This window comes from Falco rusticolus, chromosome 4, assembly GCF_015220075.1.
Source record: "Falco rusticolus isolate bFalRus1 chromosome 4, bFalRus1.pri, whole genome shotgun sequence".
In the NCBI taxonomy this organism is placed as follows: Eukaryota; Metazoa; Chordata; class Aves; order Falconiformes; family Falconidae; genus Falco; species Falco rusticolus.
Genome location: NC_051190.1, coordinates 82062185 through 82086743, shown reverse-complemented (window position 1 = coordinate 82086743; position 24559 = coordinate 82062185). Strand labels below are relative to the sequence as shown.

At 36.8% G+C, this 24559-nt stretch overlaps 1 protein-coding gene across 1 annotated transcript in view; it reads left to right on the top strand.

The window, feature by feature from the left end:
- MEOX2 (mesenchyme homeobox 2) overlaps positions 1-21884 on the top strand; it is a 55244-nt gene extending 33360 nt beyond the window's left edge. The window contains exons 2-3 of the mRNA XM_037386749.1: positions 6532-6704; positions 19570-21884. Coding sequence (XP_037242646.1) covers positions 6532-6704; positions 19570-19794 — 398 coding nt within the window. The 3' untranslated portion in view covers positions 19795-21884. The remainder of the gene's footprint in view (positions 1-6531; positions 6705-19569) is intronic.
- The last annotated feature ends 2675 nt before the right edge of the window (positions 21885-24559 follow it).

Here is a 24559-nt window from a genome sequence, read left to right as displayed (position 1 = left end):
GAAACTCTTCTATGAGAAAACAAATTATGAAAATGGTTCAGTAAATAGGCAAATGTAGATATTATTCAATATTGCATTTAAGAGATGTATCTCCAGAAGTCCAAATGGGAATTGGAAGTCCCACTGGATAAAGTCCTATTAAAATGCAGCCTGTGAAGTTTCTTTAAGGGAAATCCTGTGTCTCCTTTCTAACATATGCTGTAATTATACAAACATTTGGGACTGAGAGCAGTGTCTTCCACATGAAGATCCACTAACTAGTGTAATTATTCATATGAGACAATTCATATGTTGTCTTTCATATTTGGTGGTTTGAAGAAGAAATTACATGACCACGTTATATAGTTAGATCAATCAGATGACCTGGCAGAAACACATCTTTTCCAGCATAGGTATCTTCAAGAACCTGCATCAATAGCTGTCACAGTGTTATGAATCAGTCTTTCCGATACTGCAGTATAATTTGTAGACTTGTACTTTCAGGAGGCAGTAATAACAAAATGTTGGCAACTACAACTAGTAGGTAATGGTTTAGGATGGTATATAGTGTGTTTCAGAATACCCACAGCTTCTGCTGTGCCAGTTCTTGGGGTTTTTGGGAGTGGATGTGAGGCTGTTTGAACTTTTTAAATTTTTAATTGTCACAGACTGGGTTAGAAAGCATTAACTCAATAAGCAAACAAAAGTTTGCTTTCATTAGAATGAAGAAAAGGATTCATGTAATTTTGACATCATACTTGTGCTACTGTGCAGCTTTGCCCATTTGCACATGCAGAGTTGTGAATTATGGAAATGATGATGCTGTTTGTTGCAGTTTTTAGGAAGGTTTCTCTACATATATTTAGTGAATTGCAGCTCCAGAAATACCTTTCATGACATTCTCAAAAGAGGCACTCTGAAAATGTTCAGTGATTTGGAACTCTACTTTTAACTGAGCAAAATCTGCTAAGAATATTATTTAAATGACTGTAAAGAGAAGGGAAAAAATGAAACAAAAATAGATTTAAGTCTGCAGCATTTTGTTGCATATTTTCATCTAGTTCAAATAAAAATAGGTGCATCAAAGTAAGCATAGCTATGTCAATTTAACTATTTTTGTTTTGTATAAAGGTTATACTCAGTAGTAGGGAGTAAGGATTTAAATTTGGACATGTTTTGGACACAGAGTAAGTTTACATCTTAATTCTGAGAAAGTGTGAATTGAAAATTTAGAAAAAAACATCATGGGAAATCTTCTCAGTATTCTCTATTAAACATAAAAAATATTTGAAAGTGACTATTTCTGGGTAAATCTTGCACTCACATGTAGTTGCTGGCAAAACAATAGGAATCAGATGGAGACCTTTATGCCAGCTCCTTGCTTGTGTCTCAGTAACTATTCCATTTTATCAGAAAATATAATTAACTATAAAGCATCAGAAACAAATAGATTAGGCAATTCAGCTTATACTACTATGTACTTCTAACCATTAAAAAGAGTAGTCCTCTCCATAATATCCCTTTGCAACTGCAATACTACAAAGTTGCTTATTTTCTTCATAGTACTTTTCCCTAAGTTCATATTGCTAATATCTTGGGGGGTGGGGGGTGGGGGTGGGAGGGTGGGGAAGAAAAGAAAAGCACTTTGCATTAAATCATGTATCCTTGTTGTGTCCTGTTGATGTTTAGAAGATTTTGTTTACATGTTAGTCATTTAAAGAAATGTAGAGGAATTAAGTTTGAAAGAAATACTCTTTCACAAAACATTAAACTACTTAGAAGTAACAAGCTTTTTGCATTGATTACTTTGTATAGTTTGCTTCATTTTAAAGTAAATAAGTATGTAGTAGGCAAATGCTTGAGCATCATTTATAGGAAGTTATGCAATTAAGAAGATTTTATTTATCCAACTTCACTACAAATTTATAATGAAATAGATTTGGAAATAGTTTTGGAAGGTGTGAGTGAAAGTTGAAAACCTGGACATTGAATAACAGCTCTAGGGGTGAAATTCCAATGGCATTTTTGTCACAAGTCATTAGTGGTTATTGCCACTACTCACTCTCAGTCAGGATCTGAAAACCATCTGCAACTGCCAATAGAACACTAGTAATCTGACTTATTTTTGAAAATTTTGTCTGGGATTTTACATTGCAGGTATTAACTGAAAGTTCATTTCTGTCTGAGAAATGAAGGTATGCCAGCTGTTGAACTAATTCAAGAAAAAATAGCAGGTGCTTCTTTCACATTTTGCCTGTGATTCTGACCCTACCCAGTTAGCAACAGATCTTTTTATTACAGATATTCTGACCAGTCTCTTTTCCCTATTCTGTGACCAGTCCTGTATTTCCTCGGCATGCATCGAAAGCAAAAATACCAAAATGACCACTTTTCATATTCTACGCGTAGGACTTGGATCCTGTGTTTGCTTAATATGCTTCATCTCTCGATGTAGACAGAAGGAAATTGGCAGGACAATACAGATGCTGTGATTAACAGCAATCCTTTCCTTAGAATAAAGTAGAAGTAACTTCTGAAGGTGGGGAATAGTGCAATTAGTAATGATATTTTTTGTAAAAATAAATCGAGCTATTATTAAACTCAGGAAAAATCTAAGCCCCCAAAGATAAGTAGAACAGTCATTTATAGCTTTGAATGTCTTTCCAAATGGTACCTTCTACATCGGTTACCAACAAGCGTTTTTGTCTAACAGGAGATATTAAAGATGCTGCCTGGAGTTTTTGAAAACTGATAAAAAGAGTTCTGAGAAAGAGCTATGACCTGCATCCATCAAAGCAGTGGTTAACTGCCTATATTATTTGACATCCAAAGAACAAAGGTCTGCCAAAGAGAGACTGATAAAGTACTAATACCTGCATGTAGGCTACATCTTCTGAGAGTGTGCCAGAATTTATCTGGGAGAAGGCGGAAGACAGACAATATAGATTGCTGTATTTTTCATCAAGTGGTTTGTACCACCTGTATGTATTTTATGTGTGCCTTTTGAGAGGCAAGGAGTGTAACTTAGATCCCCTTAGGCTTTGTTCTTTCCCTCTACACCTACCATTTGGCATAAGATGTAGCCAGTAGAAGAAAACTAAGGTTGTTGGGACTTTTTTCTTCTCTTAGCTGCAACAGCTGCAAAACAGATGTAGGTTGACATGAGTTCTGCCAAAAATCTCTTCCAAGTCTCCCACCCATTTTCCACCAAAGAGAAGCTAGTCTGGTGATATGAACAGAGACCTGAAGGTCAGAAGGAGATGGGAGCTCCCAATCCTGGCTCTATAGAGACTGTTAAAAAGAAAAAAATCAGAAAACCTGGATTTACTGCTTTGAAAATTAAAACACCCCAAATTTCTAAAATTAGTATTCCAAGTAGTACGATGTCGATAGGGAATAAAAGGCAATCTGTACATGAACCAGAGCAACACTGCAGCAGGGAAAGTCAGATGACACCAAGAGTTCATAACTGTTGTTCATCTAACTGGCATCCATCTAAGTATCTTTTTAGGTGTATGTCCAATATCTCAAATGCATTAAGCAAAATACCATTGTCTTGCTGGTCAGATCTTTGCTGGGATTTTATAGGATTCTGGTCGTTCAGTTGTGTGAACCTCAGTACTGAGAGGGAGTCAGCTTTCTGTGTACCTGTCTCAGGTTTCTGTGTGCCTCTCCAACTTCTGCTTTCAGCAATATTTGAACATATCATGTGTTTTTTTTTCAGAGTATTTTGACTATTACAAATGCATTCAGTGACATTCACAATAAATAAATAAAAACCTGAAACTTTTCCACTTGTGTCTGTCTGCTGGTGAAATCATACTGCTGACAAAACTGTGGCTGCCAGGCACTTACAATCCAGCATTGGCTTAAAAGCAGTATCCAGCAATGGCAGAAGTGTCTAAATAACCAGTCGTCCAAGCATGCTCATATTTGCACAGGATCTGTGTGGGCTAACATTGCTAGCAGTGCTGAATCCTCTGTCCTGGCAAAGATGAAGGACAAATGCGACTCATGCAGTTACATTTCCCTTTCCTTACATCAGTACCCCAGTAGCATGGAATTTAGATGCTAACCGCATTTGTAAATTGGGAACTCAGAACCATGAGTATTAACCTGAAAGATTACTTGGTTCCTCATGGTTTTACTGGCTGTACAGGAATTCTGTTTTCCTCATGGAACTATCTGCTTGCAGAAAAAAATTGCTTGCATTATAAATCTCAGTCACGTACAGAGATCAGTACCCTTCTGAGAGACATTTGGATGGGTACTCTTGAAGTTTTTCCTTTTGGCCATTTGTGATAGCAGTAGCTACCAAGGTTTCACAACCCTGACCCCACTTTCTTTTGCATTTCAAGGCTTATATCTTCATTTCTAGTATTTAATTTTCAATATGGTGTCATCTGTAGGTGCATTGGTTTTATTGAAGCTCACAACCTTTGGTCTGGAAACTAGTGAGCCATGGATCTTTCTTGCAGCAAGTACTGACATGGTAAGACTTCTTGGCTCACGGCCTCACACAGGCACAGATTTACCAAGACAGTTAAGAGTTCTTCACCAGTGACTTGCACGAACTACATTTCTGTGCCATACTGCAGATAAGCAGTATGCACATCCACCTGCTTTCAGACACATATGAAACACATGTCTGGTGGTGTAAGAATGGTAAGTCTGAATGCTAAGAAAAATGATTTGGGTATCTCTCTTCAGCAGTTCATTGGAATGCTGATACAAGGGTTGAAGTAAGTTCAGGTCACCTACGTAATATCTGAAGTTTATAATGAGGTGGCAGACAAGGAAATTTCAAGGAAGAAAAGCAATATGCATGTTCCTGAAATGGAAAAAGGCAGAAAGAAGTTATAGTGACTAGTTTGCCAACTAGTACAAAGGAAGAAATGTGAACTTCCAGGTTTAAGTTGGTTTTGACCTGTCAAGTTTTCTGTGTTGAATTTGGATAGTGGGTATTGACCGCACACTGTAATCAATGGGTATGCCATCTAATCGTGTGCTGTCCTAGAAATTCCCTATTCCAGTCATGACTGAACGGCTCCTAAACCCACTCAACAACTTTGGCAGATACCCTCGGCCATAAAACCAGCAGTACACTGTATATTTGAAGCAAAGTTCTGTGTGTCATGTCAGCAAAAGGTAAGAGGTTTAGTGATTTGAAGCCATTAGCTTTAAAACATTTTAAATGTAGCACTGTGTCAAGCATCACCAGTTCTCATAAAATAAAAAAAAATAAAAATATTCCCTTCCAAGCAGCATAGTGACTGACAAAAAGTGAAAACATTTTTATACCTTTGTAAAATGTAGTTGACTGTAGTTTTGAAACCAGAGTCACTGGCCAGTTGGAGAGTCTCAGGCGGCGTGTCGATGATTCATCTGACACAAAGTCCCAGGGAGTAATTTCTTGTGGGCCTGTTCAGTTGGATGTTGATGCAGGTTTCTATTTAAATCAGCAACTGAAGTGTGAATTAATCTGTGACATTTTTAGGATGGTTCATGAGGCCAGAATTTGACTAATGATACTCCTACTGATCTTCTGCTAATTTTGGATTTATAGGTGTTGTATCATACCCAAACTTATAAATGTCTGGTCTCTTTTTCTTTTTCTTCTTTTCTTTCCATTCTCTCTTCCTCTGTTTCCTATGGGGTTTTTTTGGTTGTTTTTTTGTTTTGTTGTGGTTTGGTCTGTTTTTTTTTTCCCCTCCACTTTCATCTCTTTTCGTTTATTTAAACAAAATTCACTGACAGCAACAGAATGACTATCACTAAGTTCAGTAGTTTGGCTCAGGACCAAATGTACCTGTTTCTGAGAGTAAAAGGAATCAGGAGGATAGTATTGAAACTTTCAGCAAATCTCTGATTGCGGCCAGAGTGTTTCTTAGTTAATGAGCTGTAGTGGTAGCAAATTTCCTACACTGACACTAGCTGTGACACAACCTCCCTACCTGCACCATGGCATGAGAAGGAGGAGATCCCATTATCACATAGGACATGCTTGCTATTTTTTTTTTTTTTTTGACATCTATTGAATTTCCTATGATTTTTCTGTTGCCTTTCCCTGAAAGTGTAACTGGACTGAACCTTAAAGTGTATTATTTAAAATAGAGTTTTGGCTTAAGGTATTAGTAAAATGGTAGGAGAGTGAGATTCTCGAAGTATTACTCATTAAGACACTAATCAGATGATACACATCCTGTACTGGTTGGATGCACTGAGAGTTCCCAGAAGTGGGAAGGAGTTGAAGCTTTGCAGAAATTCTACAGAGAACTGTTAGGAAATGAAACACTGCAAGGTATTAAGCTGAAGTTTGACTTGCATGAATAGCAGCAGCAGCTCACGTCTGTCAGAATTACTGCTGCTTTCCTGATTTACAGTGAAGAATCTACAGGTATGAAAGCAAGGGTGTGCTTGTTTGAAGAAAGTTTGAAGAATGTTAACTTAAACATGTTGTTATCATTGGCCTTGTTTCCTATTTAGGTGTACACTTGTCATTACTTTAATTTTTTCCTATTTTTCTTTTTTTTTTTTTCTTCTTTCTTTCAGATTCCCAAGAAGGAAACTACAAGTCAGAGGTCAACAGTAAACCCAGGAAGGAAAGGACAGCTTTCACCAAGGAGCAAATCAGAGAGCTAGAAGCAGAATTTGCTCATCATAACTATTTGACCAGGCTGAGGCGATATGAGATAGCAGTAAACCTTGACCTCACTGAAAGACAGGTACTGATGCAAAATAATGGACTTTGAATGCTTGCCCAATATTTACCAGTGGTTAGTAGCTCCTCACAGTGGAGCTCTTATTTATGTTACGTATAGATACGTTGATATATCAAATTGAATGTTTATAGCAAAATTATATACATTTATTATCTCCCTGCTATGCAAGTAATTTTTATTTTTATAATGTACCAGATGCAGATTAATTTCATCTAGTAGGCAGAGATGGAAGATAAAAGCACAAGTAATATATCTGGTAAACTGGTGCATGTCTTTTCTAATCTGTCTACACTGATGTGGCTGAAGAAGTGGTAGGTCCCAAAGCCTGCATGCACAAGCAGTTGATTTGCCTGCATGCAAAAAATATGAGCATCTTGTTTTAGTCTATTAAATATATGCAGTTGCCATTTGACCAGAGTTTCTGAACATCCTGTTTCCAGATGGCAGCATGAATGGGAACACCAGCAAAACTGGAATACAGGCATTTTTAACCACTTTATCTTACCCTGCGCTGTGAAAGCAGAGGAGATGATGGAATTTCTTATCACTGTTATTGGTTTCCTGCTCACCAAATCCTGGTCCGGGAAACACTTCTGCACATGCTCAAGTTTCATCATGCATGTTGTCACGTTGATTTCTAATGGAAATATTCATGTTAAGCATGTACTGAAGTGTTTCAGGATCTCATTCCAACACACCAAATAGGTAGTAAAGTCACATTTTAAATAACAATTACATCAACATACACATTTTAAAAATGTGTTTTAGTAAAGACGTTGAGAATACTGGACTCAAGTACACCAAATCACATGAAATACTACCCACAGTTTTATCATTAAAATTAAAAGCTTTTTGACCACTGATAAAGTCATCCTTTCTCCAGGAGTCAATATTAGATTGAGGGATTGCTTTAGATACAATCAGTAAGATGATGATATATTCAAGGGAAGGTATCAAAACAGCACCATGATTTGTCGATTCTGGACAGGAGAAGTTTTGCAATTTTCTTGAGTTTCATTTACACCTGCTATAAGTAGGCATCTCAGTGAAAATCCAGCCTTTTCTATACATATGATCACACACTTACTCACACAAGCAAATGAAACAGGTTTTTTTTTTTTTCTTTGAATGCTTCTAGAGAATGGTTGTCCTTTCTAGCTTGTTAAGAATCAGCCAGTAATTTCTCATTAGACTTAAAAAAGATGCCAGGTTCCACTGGGGTCATTTTTCAGTTACTTAAATTTGTTACTTATATTTTAATATGCACTGTTTTGTGTCAAACATTTGATAAAATTTTGCCTTTTTCATTTCCACTGACACAATTAGATTAACTTCCACACCTGATTTTGACAGCTAAGGGGAGGAGGAATTAATTATTGTCTCAGTAACAAAGGCAGAGTCGTCATGCAACTGAAAAATGATAAATAATTTTTTTAAAATATCTGCTGGCCAATTTGACAGGAATCAGTCAAATTTAGTAGTGATTTTGGCCTGGAATTTAACTATTGTCCCTTTAAAATTCTTTATTCTTTTCTTCAAAGATCAGGTTGAGTGGTACAACTAAATGAAGAGAAAGTTCAGTATACTAAAGGAAACGGTTAACTAAGAGCATACTGAAAAGGCAGACGTATATTGTCTTTGGAGGAGAAAAGGCAGCCTGTGCTACAAATGAAGAGAATTCATTTAGGTTATGGGAACACTTGCTGTTTTCTAGCTGTTGCATAGTGTTGGTTTTAAGCATTCTGCTGATAATTGTGATGATTTGTATCTAATTATGTAATCTATTTCTTCCCTGCTTTCCCCGGATTATCAGAGTGACAGCTGAGCTTCTAGAGATAACTCCTTTCCTTCCTTCCTTCCTTCCTTCCTGCTTTCCTTCCTTCCTGCCTACCTTCCTGCTTAAAGCCCCCCTTGCTTAGAAAAGGGAATCATTAAGATTTTTAGTTTCGTAGAGTCCAGTTCTGTATCTTGCCACAATAAAACAGGCTGAGAGAAATTTAAAAAAAAAAAAAAAAGCAAGCATAAAACCTGTATTGTTGATTGAAAACAAAAAGAAAATTGAGAGGAAATTCTGAACGTATGTTTCAGTGTCTGAATCATACTAAGCCAAGTAATGATGTCACTTCCAATTGTGTCAGTTAGAAATGTCTCTTTTTTAAATCAAATATATTGCTTTGATGGAAAACTGATGTAAATAGGCATGGTACTGGGTGCAGGTTTCCATGCTACATGGCTGTCTTCAGAAGCTGAATGCAGTAAATCAAAAAGCTTGTCTCTTCTTGCATACTTGTTTTACATCAGTATTCTTGCAGTGACTTAAAAAATATTACTCCAGGGTGAACCTGGTGTAATACTAATACTTCTTTTTTTTTTTTTTCCAGTTAAGAGACTGAACTCATATTCAGGACCTGTCTTTCCATCATTAGCAGAAAGAATGATTATTCTTGAGTGGGTTAACAGCACCTATTTGTTTACTTACGACTTTTATTACTTTCTTTTACTAGCTGTCCCAACAGAGGAGATTGTATTTGATACCCTACTTAAAAAGATAAAATAAAAACAGTCCTTTCTCTAAAATTATGATGACTGAATTAAAATATATTGATGGAATTCCAAAAAAACCCAAACCTCCACAGTAAGGTAGCATTTTTGGAAAACTGCTATTTCTGAAACACTTCCCTTTACTATTTCCCCCCCCCCCAAAGGCTGCATTGCAGAAAATGGTACCTGATAGGCAGTAGTTCCTTTGAACTAAAGTGAACACACAAATGATAACCTCAACCTCATCACAGGCTGTAGACCTATTTGTGTTGGAGCTCTCTTGATCTCTTGCAAAACACTGAATTTACGCACAAGGAATTGAAACTTGCTTCAGGTAATACAATGCAAAAAAACAGCAGTGGGTATTGGGTGAACTAATGAATCTGCTCAAAAACAGCTTTGAGAGCAGACCTAACCCTGATGGAATTAATTGTTTAGCATAACTGTTTTTACTAGTTTGTTTTTTTTTAAAATGACAAGCATCATATTATTCAGAGGCCAGAAGAACAAAAAATAATCTGGGGAAAGTATTGAGGGGTCATCCTAAAGTTAAAACTTTCAGTTATTTCCCAAGATGTGAGATAAATCACAAACTCTATTATCTTGAGAAAGCTCTATCTTCCTCTTGACTATAGTGATAATTTCAACCATACGCCGCAGCTTAAAAGAGGCACTGACCAACTAACACTTCATAATTACCTTTTGTGGCATTTAAACAAGCTGTAGAAAAAAACATATGTCTGACCATATTTAAAAAGTTATATGAGGTTATTAAAGTTTTCTACAGTCATCAAAGTAAGGCTGCATTTGACTTTTGAAACAACTTACAAGATCAGTTCAAACATAAATGACTCATGGAAGGCTATTTCGCAAAAATAATAATGAAAAAAAACCCTCACAACATATGGATCAGGAGAGGAGAAGTCACTCCCTAAAAAGGAAACCTGAGTTACAAGACAGGAGGATGAAATGAAATAAGTGCTTCAATTGCCTAGACATTAAGAGTGCACTTTGAGAGTGTTATGAGCACATCTGGTGGTAGGATGGCTCTATTATGGTATTGTAAGAATTCCAGCAGTATAGGTACATGTAATTCCTGCTCCATCTCTTATAGAATGCACTCACAATCCCCGCTTAGCCAGCAGTTAATAATTTTCAGCTGGCAGTGCTCTATTATATTTTGAAGAGCCAGTTAGACTAAAAACTATCTTCACTCCCTAGATATTTGTGACCTTGACAAGCGCATTCTTGGCTTTTTTGTACATCCAGATAAACTTGGAGAAGGTTCCATGCAGACTTTTTAGTATCTCACTGTGGGATGAGGAGAGGAAGCAGCTGCAGTGGGGTATCAGAGGCGTGGCAAAATGGACATTTTTATGGAGTTGGTCCTGCCAAATATAGAAGGAGTAGGAGATCTTTCCACCTCGCAAGATCTTTTTGCATGAAGCTCATCAAAAGAGTAATGTTGCAGTTCTAGCAACATTAGCAGGCTAGCTAAGGTTACCAGAATAAACTGTCCAAATATATAATGCTTCTGTTTGCCAACACAGATGGAAAATCCCACCTAGTCAGATTAAATTCTGCTGATGGCAATGAGAAGGTTTATTTCTTTTTAACTTTAACTTCCAATACCCACCTAGAAGCCACCAATCATTTATAAAAGGCCTGAAGTCATCGATTTTGCATAGACAAAGGACAAAATGTTGTCAAATTGAAGAGTGATTCTGCTCTGTGTTTGGCTTCCATGCATGTGGTACCAACGCAGGATGACTGACAAAGGAAGAAGCTTTGTAAAGCCTTTTCCTACCAGAAAGAGAAGCAAGCAACATATACCCAAATGTATTTGGGCAGTATTGGTATGGTACCATAACCCCCACTGTAGCTCTGCATTGTTATGACTCTAAAAATAATAAATGAAATTTTCCATTAGAAAAGTTTCCTCCAGGCATGGTTACCTCAATCCTTCATCCCAAATGACTCTTTTAAAAACCTTTTCAGCATTGCAGAGATCATGGGAGGCTAATCACTGCATTTTTTAGACTTGACTGGTAAGAGTAGCTCTCCTTAGTCACCTGGGTGAGAAACCAGGGAGTTCAATGTTCATCAATTAGGTGTTTCTTCTGAACCACCTCTGCAAGACTGAATGTCTCTCCATGCATCACACAGCATGACTAGTTTCCTACTTTAGGAAGCTAGATTTGTGAGGTGAAATTATTCCCCTTTACACTTTCAAACAAAATCAAACAATGGATTGATAGGACGAGCTTGACCATATCTGTCTGATTTATTGTGCTGTCACGTCTTCTCTGAAAGGCAGCTGCTCATTCCAAGCTTCCAAGTGTTAAGCCCTCTCTATACACACTATAATAATGAGCCTGTGTGGCTTGAAATCCTTTGGATTGTTTGCTTTATTTAAAGTAACACTCTTAATAGAATAAAACTCGCTAATACTTTTATATTTGTCTTGAACAATATAAATACCAGCGGTAAGAGTTACTAGACTAACTCAGTGAGTTCTTTCTTAAGAAAGAATGCTCCTGGAAAACTTAATTATAACTCATGCATAATTTTGATTTGTACAATAATTCTGTTTTTAAAAGAACATGCCAAAACTTCAAACAGCATATCTACTTTTGCAGTATTGTTTGAATTCTAATAAGCAAGTCTATGTGCAAAGATCCAAGTGCCTCAAACTGTTAGTTGCGAATGGACCCTACAGCTGCAGAGAAATCTCATGAGGTTCTGGGTAGGGAGAAACCGCTGTCTGTGCTAAGTAGCATATGAGATATGGATGGAGATATTAGCAGCTTATATGGCTGTTCTTACAAAGTGAGTAAGGCTCTACTGTCCCCTACCCCTACCCTTTCTAACACATGAGTTGGGAAAGATGCAGCTTCTTTGGTTGTCTAAGGAGATAGGAGCTTTTTAGGTTTGTCATTCATGGTCACTTCAAAAACCAGAAGAAATAAGTGAGAAACAAATGGTATTGCAGAGGTACAAATTAACATGTAGAATAAAGGAGATATTTTTTTTATGCAGGGCACTGAAAAATGGAGAATCTCTGGTTTCACTAGTTTCTTCTCGTCAAGGCAGGCCTTGCTGAAAACAACTGCAGCTTGTCGAGGGTTTACTAGCTTTAGAACTTGATGCTGATTTTGAGGCTAGTTTACCATCAAAAGACTCAGGACTGGCTTGTTTTGGAAGTCAGAAAGGTCCTCCAGATTTGAAGTCATGAACTGTAGGACTAGTTTTAAGTGAATGGAAATGAAGGTCCTTCTTACTTGGGCAGAGAGATGGCTTCCATAGTCACAGAGCCCTGGAGGATTGTCATGGGCTGGTACTCAGGTTGCTTTCTGCTGAGTCCTACTTCTTGAAATTTGCCTTGTCTTCATACTAAAGTAGTAGCAGAAAAAAGCATCAATGTACTTAGCCAAGAGCTAGTCTTGATTACCCACTGTCTTTTTTAACTTTCACACTCAGCTGACCTGTGCAATGTAGGTGCATAATAATGCATGTTAGGTTTTTCTCCTTATGAAATAAAATGCTCTATGTCAGTAATTCACACAGGTAAATTCCTATACAAAGAAGAGGCAAAGTTTAGATAATGATCTTTCCCACAAATTAGTTTTTCAGCATATTTTTCTTTTGTAGATTTATATATATATATGCAAAGAAATTGGATGAAGGTAAACTCTAAAAAGATATGTTATAGGAGAATAAGGTAGAGTGAGCAGCATCCTCACAGATCACCTGCCTTTGCCTCTGGACAAAAAAAAAGAGATACTGCTTTTATAAAAAATACTTCCTCATGGTACATACAACAAGCCAGTGGTCAGAAAGAACCTGAAATAGTGTGTCCCATTCTACTTAAGATATGTTAACCCTGCAACCTAGTTAGGAGAGGTTTTAAATAGGAAGGGTTATCAGTTTGATCATGAAATTAATTTTGAACATTACTGGTGGAGAAGGTGGTAGTTCTTTGGATGGAGTAGAGGGAGATAAACTGAGTGCTCCCAAAGACGTTTTGCAACTGGAATGAAATACTCCTGTCACTGATCCCCTCTGAAATATAATGTCTATTCCAACCCTGTCTAAACGTGGGAGGTAGAACAGAGAATCTATCACCTAAGCAGTACCCAAGCCTCAACTGACTTCTATGTAACAAAAAACTAGAACTCACTCCTACACCTTCCTGGGTGCCAAAAGCTCCAGCTGTCCTTTGTGCACCTGCCAAAACCTCCCCTTTTTCTCAACAGCTGCTGCAAAGTGCTTGCGCAAAGTTCTGTAACGTAACACGGAGCAGATTGCTTTGGATCGGTGAGCAGGTGACTTAAGCAATTTTAATCAGAAGCTTCTGGTACCACTCATTGATTTCCAATGAAAAGTTAATTTTCTCCAGTTGATGTATTTTGGTACTATTTTATAATAACTATGAAGGCATTTAATACTCAGATTTATTTAAACTGATTTTAAGCTCAAAATTTTAAGAATTTTAAGAGGTGGTTGGGTTTCAATAGAATTTTGACTCCTTTAAATTATATAAGGAAGAAAATTAAGTTTAATTGAATAAAACTACCTTAACTTACTCTCTTATGCATCCAGCATACTTGAAATCCAGATGAACTATTTAAAATCTCATGTTATCTTTAGTTACTGAAGTAAAATGATAACTCTGACTACCATTTCTGTAAATATTTTAAACTAATAGATTTGATTCTTCTAACGCTTATATTCACTCATAGTACAGAATAGGAAAAAAAACTTTTCTCTTTTACATTCCTATTTGCTTTTATAAGTTTTATGAGTAAACTACCATGAAAATGCTACCTCTATATATGCAGAAAGGTAAGTTTCAGCTTTATATTACCAGTGATTTCTGTAAAGTTCATGAGTTTGACTTTATTTAAAACTTGGCAGCATAAGTGTACTATCTAAAAATAATGGGAACATTTTCAGAGCCAAAGAAAGTTGAAAAATAAACTTTTCTTTTTTTTTTTTTTTAATTTTGACAAGTCGGGGTTATTTTTTGTTATCCATATGTTTGTCTGCACTAGAGGAAAATTGACAGATTAGAAAAAATTAATAATAAAAGAAAATGGACAATGACTGACCAGGGGAAGAATGCTTGAAAGGCTTAGTGGTTTGGTCTTCCTGACACATCATTTAGTTACAATAAAACATGGAACTTGGGATATTGACTTCAGACACATATGTAGAAATAGGCATCCCTTAGAGCAAAATAACAGCTTCAGCTAGCACAGTGCTCTTGTTTCTAATTTTTAAGATTTGTGAGATATCAGGCCTCAAATTTTAATCTTGTTTGGCATTTATGCCATTAAAACCTGGAATAGAAAACCTAATTTTAGGAAATAATCTTTCATTTCTGGAAATAGATTTTTTAAAAAGAAATGTCTTTTTTCTTAAAAGAAGAGAGACAACAGACAATGCAACTAAGGTGGTTTGAATTCAGTCATGCTTAATTTTTCAGACAAGATGTCTTTATTAGGAAATACTCATTAATTACAGAAGGTATCTGTTTAGCTTTTCTCTGTAAGTACAGAATGCTAATATCCCACGTCAAAAGGAACTCTGCATTCCTCAGAGCATGGTAGAAGTCAATTATTCTTAAAGTTAGTATGGCTGAAGTGCACTGATGAAGAAGGAGTATTAAATCAGAAGGTTAGGTGATATGCTCATTCAGAACCAAAATGGTGTGTTGATGTCCACATCATGAAGATCCATTAAAGATACACAGGCAAGACAGCATATAATGTGGTCCTCAAGCCTACTAAGCACACACACATATATATATATATATATAAAATTAGTATAATGATTACTTTAGTAACGTAAACTAACAGTGTCAACCTCCTTGTTTGGAATCTTCTTCCATGATTCCTACAGCATAGATCTTTAAATAAATTGGTCACAGCAAAAACATCCTACATCAGGAGATGCACAATGTGAAATCATTTACTCGTATCTTAAGTAACAGTCTAATCATCAGATGTGGAGATGCAGATGCTAAACGACTTGTTGACTAAGGGAAAAGAAACTGTGCTTTCGTGCCAGTGAGCAGATGTGCTCAATAGACTGGCTTGTAAGTGCTGATTTAGAAACAGCTGTTCATGCTACCATCATCTTTAATATAGTTCGTTTCCCTCCACTTCCTTTGTTTTCTGTACATACATATGCTTGCTCTATATAGTTAAGTTGTGCTAGTCAGAGGGTGGAGAAGGGGGAGTGCATTTTCATAAATAATAGACAATCAGGTCCTGATTCTGGGAGGTGGTGAGCACTCTCAGCTCCTGCTAGAGCTAACATAGGCATTAAAAACAGCATTAAAATGTTTGTAAAACCTATGGTATCACGTTTGTCATAGTAGATCTTTAAACTACTTCAAAAGGATATTGTTTATGCAGAAGTTGTAAATGTCACAAGCTAGTTCTTTCACTACAAAAACGTTCAAGATTTTTTCAAGTTCACTTCGGTAAGGGCTTTTTCTCTCTCCTTTACCTTTATGTTTTAATTTTTTCTTTATTTTTCTTTCAGTCGTTCTCTTCTTTCTCTCTGTTGATTTTTCTCCCTTTCTTTTGTTCTCTTTCCTCTTTTTTCCTCCTCTCCTCTTTTTCTTTCTTGGGGTGTTTTGTTCTGATGCATGTTCTGTGCAACACCTGTAGGTTTCAAATAAGTTGTGTGTTTGAAAAGCACAGTTTTCCATGAATCCAGATAAACTGATACTCTAAAGTACTTTGCACAAAGTTTCCTTCACTTCCTTCGTAGTACTAAAATATAGATGGATCACGTATCAGTAACAACTATACCCTCCATAGTTGACTCTTCAACTCCAAAGGAAGTTCAGAATTCCAATATCTGAATTTGATCTCTAGAGGAAATAACAAGTGAAGTACCTGTCTCATATTATTAGCACATGAGCATTAAAGTCTTCATCTAAAGTTCACTGAACCCTATGGAAAAACTCACACTGACGTTAGTGTACTTTGGATCAGGTCAAAAATGGATTTCAATACTTTATAATGGAGGACATAAAGAAATACATAGAAGAAATACCTAACGTATTGCCTCATAAAACAGTCCTGCTGTACGTTAATGCAGGAAAGGACATCGTAATAAACTCATAACATTTTCAATGATAAATTTCACTATAATTGTTTTCTAGCTTTTGAAAATAATCTTTGGCATACCAAGTAATTTCTTATTTGATGTTCTTTAAGTAAATCAGATACAGATCATTTGAAGTCATTAATAAAAAAGCCGAGAGCATTGGGGTGCATTTTTTACCTTTTTTTCCCCCTTCTTTCTTTTTAAAATTACTACCATTTTCTTCCTCCTACACTCAAGGGGGGGCATGCAAAGGTAGCTGGAGCCCTTTCAGCCCTACTTTACTTAAATGCCATGTTTCCCAGACAGTGGGTCATGTGCAGACGTAGTCGCATGCTGGTTCCTCTGAGGAATTTATAAATGTATCTTGCGCTTATTCTTAAAAAGAGAAATCATTGTCCTTTAATTGATTTTTATCCGTTAATGTAAAGATGCTGAGCTAGACTCATCCCTGCTGGAGGCATTCTAGGGCATGGCTGGATGAGCTAGTCTGAGGGTGGGTGATCTCAATGAGGAGGTATTCCCCAGCCTGTCCTCAGCCACTCATTACCTGGAAGCCGGTGCCAATCTTTCAGTTCTCCTGGGCGTAAGGCTCAAGGAGAGAGACTGCTCTCAACTGTGGTTTCGTGAAGCAAACTGAATTATAAAAAGCAGCAGCAACAAAATATTGGGGAAAAAACCCAACACCAAACCAAAACAACAAAACCAAAAAAGATTAATCTACTAAATTGGAGTAGAAAACAGTCAAAAAATGTCAGTCCAGTATATGTGAGAGTTTAGCTCTGTCTGTAAGAGGAGAACAGAAATGAGCACCTGCATCAGGAGTCAGGCAGTAATCATCGGGCTCACCTCTGTCCCCCCCGAACAGTTCCTGACGATGACTCTAGCAGTATTAGCTTCAGTTTCTCAAGAATCCAAAAGTGAAATGGATGCATCCAGTAGGTGGCTTGCCTGGATCTCTCCTGTTCCATTAGTTAAAGTAGGTTGAATCCAGGCTATGCTGTGAAATTTTTGCTTCAAATGCACTACTGCCATTTTTCTTGAAACCACTTTTTATATACGTTATTATTTTGTTTTAGGCTTTCAATGCTGTGACTTATTCTGTGAATGTTCCAAGACATGAAAATACCCAGAGAATTGCTTGGTTCTTTTAAACACCACTTCAGTCCTGTTAGTTATTTCTTACTGAATAAAATTCTCTTGGCCCTTATTTCAGAAGAAGAGTGATAATATTCTGTGGTAGTGGGTTGAATCCAAAGTGTATTATTTTTGATGTTTAGATTATTACTGCAGTTGCATCTATTGCACTGTTTGGCAACAGTAGAGCAGTGCCATTTGCGAAAGAAACTTCATTGTCTTAAAACCCCAAAATAAACAAAATGAATCTTAATTTCCCTGAGAAAGCTGCCCATGCTGTACTAATGCTGTACCCTTTTGAATAGAGTTTCCACAGACACCTCTGATACGTGACCTGAGTATGATAATTGCCAACATCACAGCAGCCAGTAATAAATACCTTCCCCTTTACACTCATTTCACTTTACAAGCCAGATTCTTTGGCTCTGATGAGTTGACTAAAGGAAAGGATGTGTTGTTCTTTGAGGCTCTTAACTAACCTGGAATCATTTTTCTCTGTTCCCAAGTGATTGGCTTTAACAGCTCACATTGGCTTTAACAGCAATTTAGAATAAAAAAAAATAATATAACTCTCTTCCTTCCCACAAACATACCTATGGATAGTGATGTTAACTATCAGTTCAATTGCAGTAAAATTTTAATCTAAAATTCAAAGTGATAGTAAAGGTTTAAAAACTGCAATGTTTCCTGGATGTGTAAGACAGATTCAGCAAAACAGCATTTTTGTGGCTCTATTACTCATGTTGTACAATATGTCCTGCTGTGCCTGTTCCTTGCTGTTTCTTTTAAAACTCTGAAACACATTCTGCTAAACGCAGCAGAGGATACACCAACATTGCAAGCTTTCTTGCTTTCTTTCCAAGTGAAAAGTTGCAGACATTGTTTATTTTTCTGTGGAACCTTCATGTGAAGAGCTGCACAGATGCAAACACATGAGATTTTTTAGCAACATTAACTCTAAATGGAGCAAACCCAACCATCTTCTATTCATACTGTTTTCAGTGACAGTATTTTAAGTTCATTTGAAATCAGCCTTTAATCCTGTCTAATATATTTGACAGATGCTATGCACATCTTTTTTTTTTTTTTTTCTTTTCTTTTGGCTGTTGAAAAAAAGTCCTTGCGGTTTGCAGTGCTGGTACTTTAGAACTGTGCAAATAATTTATGTTTACTTCCCCCCTATATATTTCTATACAGAGATGGGGAGGAGGGGAAATGAGTTTCAGCTGGTGTAAAATCTAGGGGTTTCATGTGATTTAAATACAGATAGATTTTTGATTTGTCATGCTATGAATTTCTTTTCCATTCTTATCTAAATGCTAAATGTAGCAGAATCAAGGATCAGTCAACTAGAATAATTTAAATACACGTGAAATAGACAGGGGAAGTTGAAAGTTTTGGTGGTAACAAATGCTCTGTCAGGTACTTCAGCAAGTAACACCGAAAAAAAAAAAAAAAAAAAAAGCTTTTAAAGTGCTCCACCTGAAACTCACCACGAGTTTACAGAAACAGGCAGAAGGCAATGCAAACTTTTCATTGCAAGTTCCGTTCCAAAGCAACTACCCTCTTTTGAAGGGTAATTAAAAGCACTGTAAGCCCAAGGGACAGCAGTATGGGTCCCTGCAACCAGATGGGATTCTGTCAAATGAAATGTAGGTTCTCCTGCGCAGTCCCTTGATGGGAACCATTTTGCCTCTGTTTCTTTGCCTGTGAAATGGCATTAATACATTTTTCAAGAGTATGTGAACTTGTCAGTGTTTTCTAAAGGGCTCCGAGGTCTTCCTGTGGAGCTATCTATTGCAGATAGCCCGGCTGCCGCCTTGCAGTAAACTCCTTACCCCCCTTTGCAGTCGTTACCCGCACATCCCCAGGGTTCACATCCTATCCAAAATGGGATTTCCTGGTCTTCAGGGAAGGCTTGCTAAGCTGTTTACCATACAGACCGAAAGGCACATAAAAAAGCTAAGAAAAGAAAAAAAAACCCAAGTGCTGTGTTACAGCTAGAAAGATCATTATTACCTTCAATGACCCCATCTTTCTTTCCTTGTTTTGTGTTTCTTCTGTGAAGGTAAAAGTTTGGTTCCAGAACAGACGAATGAAGTGGAAGCGGGTAAAAGGGGGCCAGCAAGGGGCAGCGGCCCGGGAGAAGGAACTGGTGAATGTGAAAAAGGGCACGCTGCTCCCCTCCGAGCTCTCTGGCATCAGCGCAGCTGGTCTCCAGCACACAGGGGACTCACTAGCGAACGACGACAGCCACGACAGCGATCACAGCTCTGAGCACGCACACTTATGATACACAGAGAGTGTCCCAGCTCCGTTCTCAGGAAAGATGCTTTGCTGGCAAGCTTTACACAGGCATCGTTTACGTATGCAAGTGACTCTGGCAGTGATTTTTAAAGTTGTTAAGGAAAATTCAGGCTTATTGTGTCTGCTTTTCTTGATTTTTAGATGGTTTACAGTAAGTGCCATGTCTTAAAGGTGCCTCAAGAGTGGAGAAGTGGAAGACAAACTTACTTTGAACATTCCAGTTTTGTTTGTCATGTTTATGACAGCGGGCAGGTATTTTTGCTTTAGCTTGCACTGAAAATTACATTGCTCTCAACAGACGTTATATTCTGAAAACCACAGTGCCACAAAATCACTATCTAGTGGATAAGAAATGTATTTTAACTCTGTATATATTTACCTTACAGCATTTTCCTGTCTTCACTAATTTTAGCAATGCATTCATATTAGCTGATGGCAATAGTCACTCATGACAAATGGCTTTTTGTCTCTTTATTTTTGTTTTGTTTTTCAAAAGACATACAATACATGCAGATACTTTTGTTCAAGTAGAGAACACCACAATAGTGTCTGCTAGGACACGTCCTTGTATGACAGACAAAACAAACCTTATGTTGCATTTACTATCAACTGCTGCTAATAGGGTATTATTAAACTTACCTAGCTCCTCAATTCTTCTTATCTTATAACTGCAAAAAATGATTTTTAGGATCATAAGGATTGTCCAGTAACCTGCCAAAAAATGTCGTGTTCCACTCATGCTCGGTGGAAATGTCCCAAAGGATTTTTCATTTCTACTTTGTCATAATTGAGTACATTGATAAATACTGACACTCTGCAGAAATGTTGTCGCTTCATCATCAGTTTAAAAAAAACAGCAGATAAGCTGAAAGTTATTATCAACTGCTTATGTTGATAGCAATCGAAATATGAAGGTAACTCAGTATTGTGTCCCATGTGTAAAATCAAGACACATTTTCTGTTTTAAGCTTTTGTGTACATACAGGCAAATACCAAACCCCAAACTTTAATGCAAACCATTGATTGTACTTTGTAAAGAAATATGTTTAATAAATAATCCTTTTTAAATACTTCTGGTCTCTCTACAGTGATTTCATTGGATACTTAAAGGGGTTTTTTTGTAAAATGCCTAAGCAGCTCTGCCTTTTTTGGATCTTTCGGAACTTAGTCTGCCTGTGGACAACACAAAACTATATTTTCAAATTTAAGCTTTTAATCTTGGATAAACCTTTTACCTTGATCCGTTTGGGAAACTCTTTCCTTTAGCAGGAAAAAGGCATCTAGCAGCTAATGATATATTCAGCCAAAACCAACAAAAGTCTGTTCAACCATTTTTCCAGGTTTAGAGCAAATATAAAGGGTTATTTTGTTGAACCTTGTTGAAATGGATGAAAAGGAATAAATATGAGGAAGGGATGCATACTTACATTATCATGCCTTTGTTCAATAAAGCTGTTCAGCAGAAAAACCCCCAAAATATCTCAAACAAAAAAATAATCAGAGATTAATTGGACTGGGTAGTGTGATAGAAGAAGCTGAGGAAGAAACGTGCATAATGTAGTAAATGCTTGTGAGCATTCGCTGAAGCTCCGCTATGTAGAGCAGTAGGGCACCATAAAAATTAAATGCGATCAAGAACTCTGTGTCTGTGTTCCAAATACTTTCCACTGTAGGTTTGATCTTTCTTGCACATTAATTGTTGTCATGATCATTTTAGTTTAAAATATCCATGCAATGGGATCCAGTGGAATCCAAGCATTTCTTTAAAGACTTCAGAGCATTTTATTGATTCCAGCAGTTAAGGGGTTTTACATTTGTTTCTCAGTTCTTTCTCAAATGTCTTTGTCCTACAAAACTGCTGAGAATGGGAGTAGGATAGAGAAGTAAGAATACCTGATATTTTTAATTTCGTGGCTGGAAAGGAAAAGTTTTTTGGGGTTGTGGTGGTGATTATCAAAACAAGAGAAAAAAACCCCAGTGATTCTGACTAAAGCTTTTTATTCTTGGCTGTTTTTTTCTCCCTCTTAAATGAAACTGAGCTGAATTTTGAAATGAAAAATTAGAATGAAAAGTTGAAAAAAAGCATCTTGACTTTTCAAAGAACATTTTTTAACAAGAGATTTAGTCAAATATTATGTGTTTTGATTGCTAGTAAAGAGGGGAGAGAAGATTATTGTCTTTCAAATACTCTTTGCAAAAAACGCCTTTTCAAGTTTGCAAAACCATTTGTTGCTGTCTTTCATAAAAAGTTTCAGACTGAATCTTGGGATCAGCCAAGTTTGAACTGACATCTTACAAAAGAAAATAGGAAGTGCTTTACTTTACCTGAAATGCACCAGCAAAGTGCTCCTAGCCCAAGGCATTCTGAGAGGTGTATTATTCTGTTAGCAGCATTGTGATTTGACTGGGATATTTAGAGTGGGGGAACAGCCAGTATGTGTGATGATGGCAATCTGTGAGCCATAACAATCTCATTACCCAGGAAGATTTTTTTTCCTATTGAGAAAGATAATAGTCTTTTTCCATTTTCCTAGTTTTAACTGAATGTCTTGAGACTTAAAGCATAGGTTGAAGAGAGAGAAATATCTGCAAATGAATTTACAGCGCTAGGAGACTTTTTTGTTTAGATAATTGAATAAGCCTTCAAACAAAGGACCAAATTATGTAACTTTATATTACAGGGTAAAAAAGATGACTAACAATTGATCACCTCCCATGCTTTAAGAGCAGCTCAGACTTTGAATTTGGCTGTAAGGTGCTAAGATTACTTGAAGACCTCTTGTGGCTTTAAACAATTGTGTTGTGGGTACACCACTGGTAAGTGCAATATGGTGCAGAGATTCCCCACTGGCAGAAGTGGAAGCTATGAAGCCTAAGCACAGTGAGCTTCCTGCTATGGTCTTGAAGGAATTTACTTACAAGCACAGCCCCACAGAAATACAGACATGCTTCTTCCAGATTTCAGCTAGCTCAAATTCAAGCCACACGTAGCAGCAACAAGCACTCTGCACTTTAGCTGCGCTTCGTGGGTTAGCAGATCTGCTCAGGACTCATCGACACAGATGATGTCTCATCTTGTTCTAAATACCCTGATTACTCAAAAAGTGGGTTATGGAAGCCCCTGGGTTCAATCACCTGCTGTAACATATGACTTTTTATCAAAGGTTTAGCACAATTTTGTGGCTGAAAACAGCTATGGATAAAGGCTTTGGAACTGTAACTTCAAGTTTTGTTTGACCTTCATTGGCTTCTATCTGTCTGCAATCTAACACAGGGTTCTTCTACCAATCTAGCCATATGGTATAGCTAAGACTATCATTTAACAGATGGACAAAATCAAGCCCTAAAAATTGTCATTTGCCCTAAGTTGTGCAAGCACTTGGTGGTAGAGTGAAATCTGGTGAAACCTAGTTTGGTTTATTTATCTTTATTAGTTCCTGTTATTAAATAGTGGCTAATCACTGTTCATGACTTATTGTCAATGAATCCTGCTTCTGAGAATAATGATGTATTTTTTGAGTTACAGTAATTTTGATATCTGTCCAGAGCCTACCTCTCTTTGATGTTCTGTTAGCATATTACTGAACCAGATACAGAAATTGTGTACCCTTATGGAACATACACAGAAAATATAACTGACTGCAAAAAGGCAGTGATGTTTAACAGTTTAATTTTCAATATGATGGATGATAAGAATTCTTTTTTCTGCTGTCTCAGGTACAAGGCTATATAATATTTGCAAAGTTTCTTTCTCTTCCCTTATAACTCTTGAGTTTTTATTTTATGTTTTTGTTTAGTTTCATTGTTTTCAGTTTTATTTTGACAATATCAGTTCAAGAAGTGTGTTTAAAATATCACCATTGCAAGCTGGCTGAATTTATTAAAACAAAAACTGGAAATAGTTTGGGAATTTAATTAAATGCTTATCTTTTCTTGACTTTTTTTTTTTCCATCAGATTCAAATATAGTCAAAGGAGAACAAGAAGGAGAGACTCTATGTCTTTCCACCACAGGCCAAATTTCAAGGCAGTTAAGTATCCTGCTTTTTAAAATGAAGGCTCTGACTGCTGCAATAATATTATTTGTACAAATAGAGAAAGAAACACCATTAGGACGTGCACTTTTAGTATCTACGAGGAATCATATAAGTTAGGGACAAAATATCAGCTTCAGCCTTCATTTAGAATTTCCTGGCTTCAGTCAGTTTATGTCTCTTGGGTGAGCTTGTATTTAATAGAGTACATGCAGTATTTAAGATTGGCTACAAGATTCAAGAAATTTTAGAGAGTAATATTTAACCAATTATGTACTGTAATTTAATATAGTTATGTAATGTGTGTGGATTGAAAGGGAGAATTCCTTTTATAGACCTGATGTCTACATTCATTTAGAAAAGGCAATGTAGCTGATAGCTGGCAGCAACTGGCACAGGGCTTCAGTGATGATGCACATTATTACCTCAGATTAATCAGGACTTACTAGAGCTCATTTGTTTTCTGTTCATTTTCATTTTAAGTCCATAGTCTTTTGACATCATTTGCAGCTGAAAGCTACAGTGTAGGAATCTATGTCAATGTAATATAAGGCCTCTGGCTGCTAGGCAGGGCCTCCATATGGCATAATAAGAGGTTATCACAGTCATCTGTACAAACTGCAAATGTATCAGAAATTTCTCAGCCATTTATTACTCCTGTCCAAGTTGTGCATGCAAATCTGCAAGTCATTGTCCTTTTTCTGGCGTCTGAACTGTC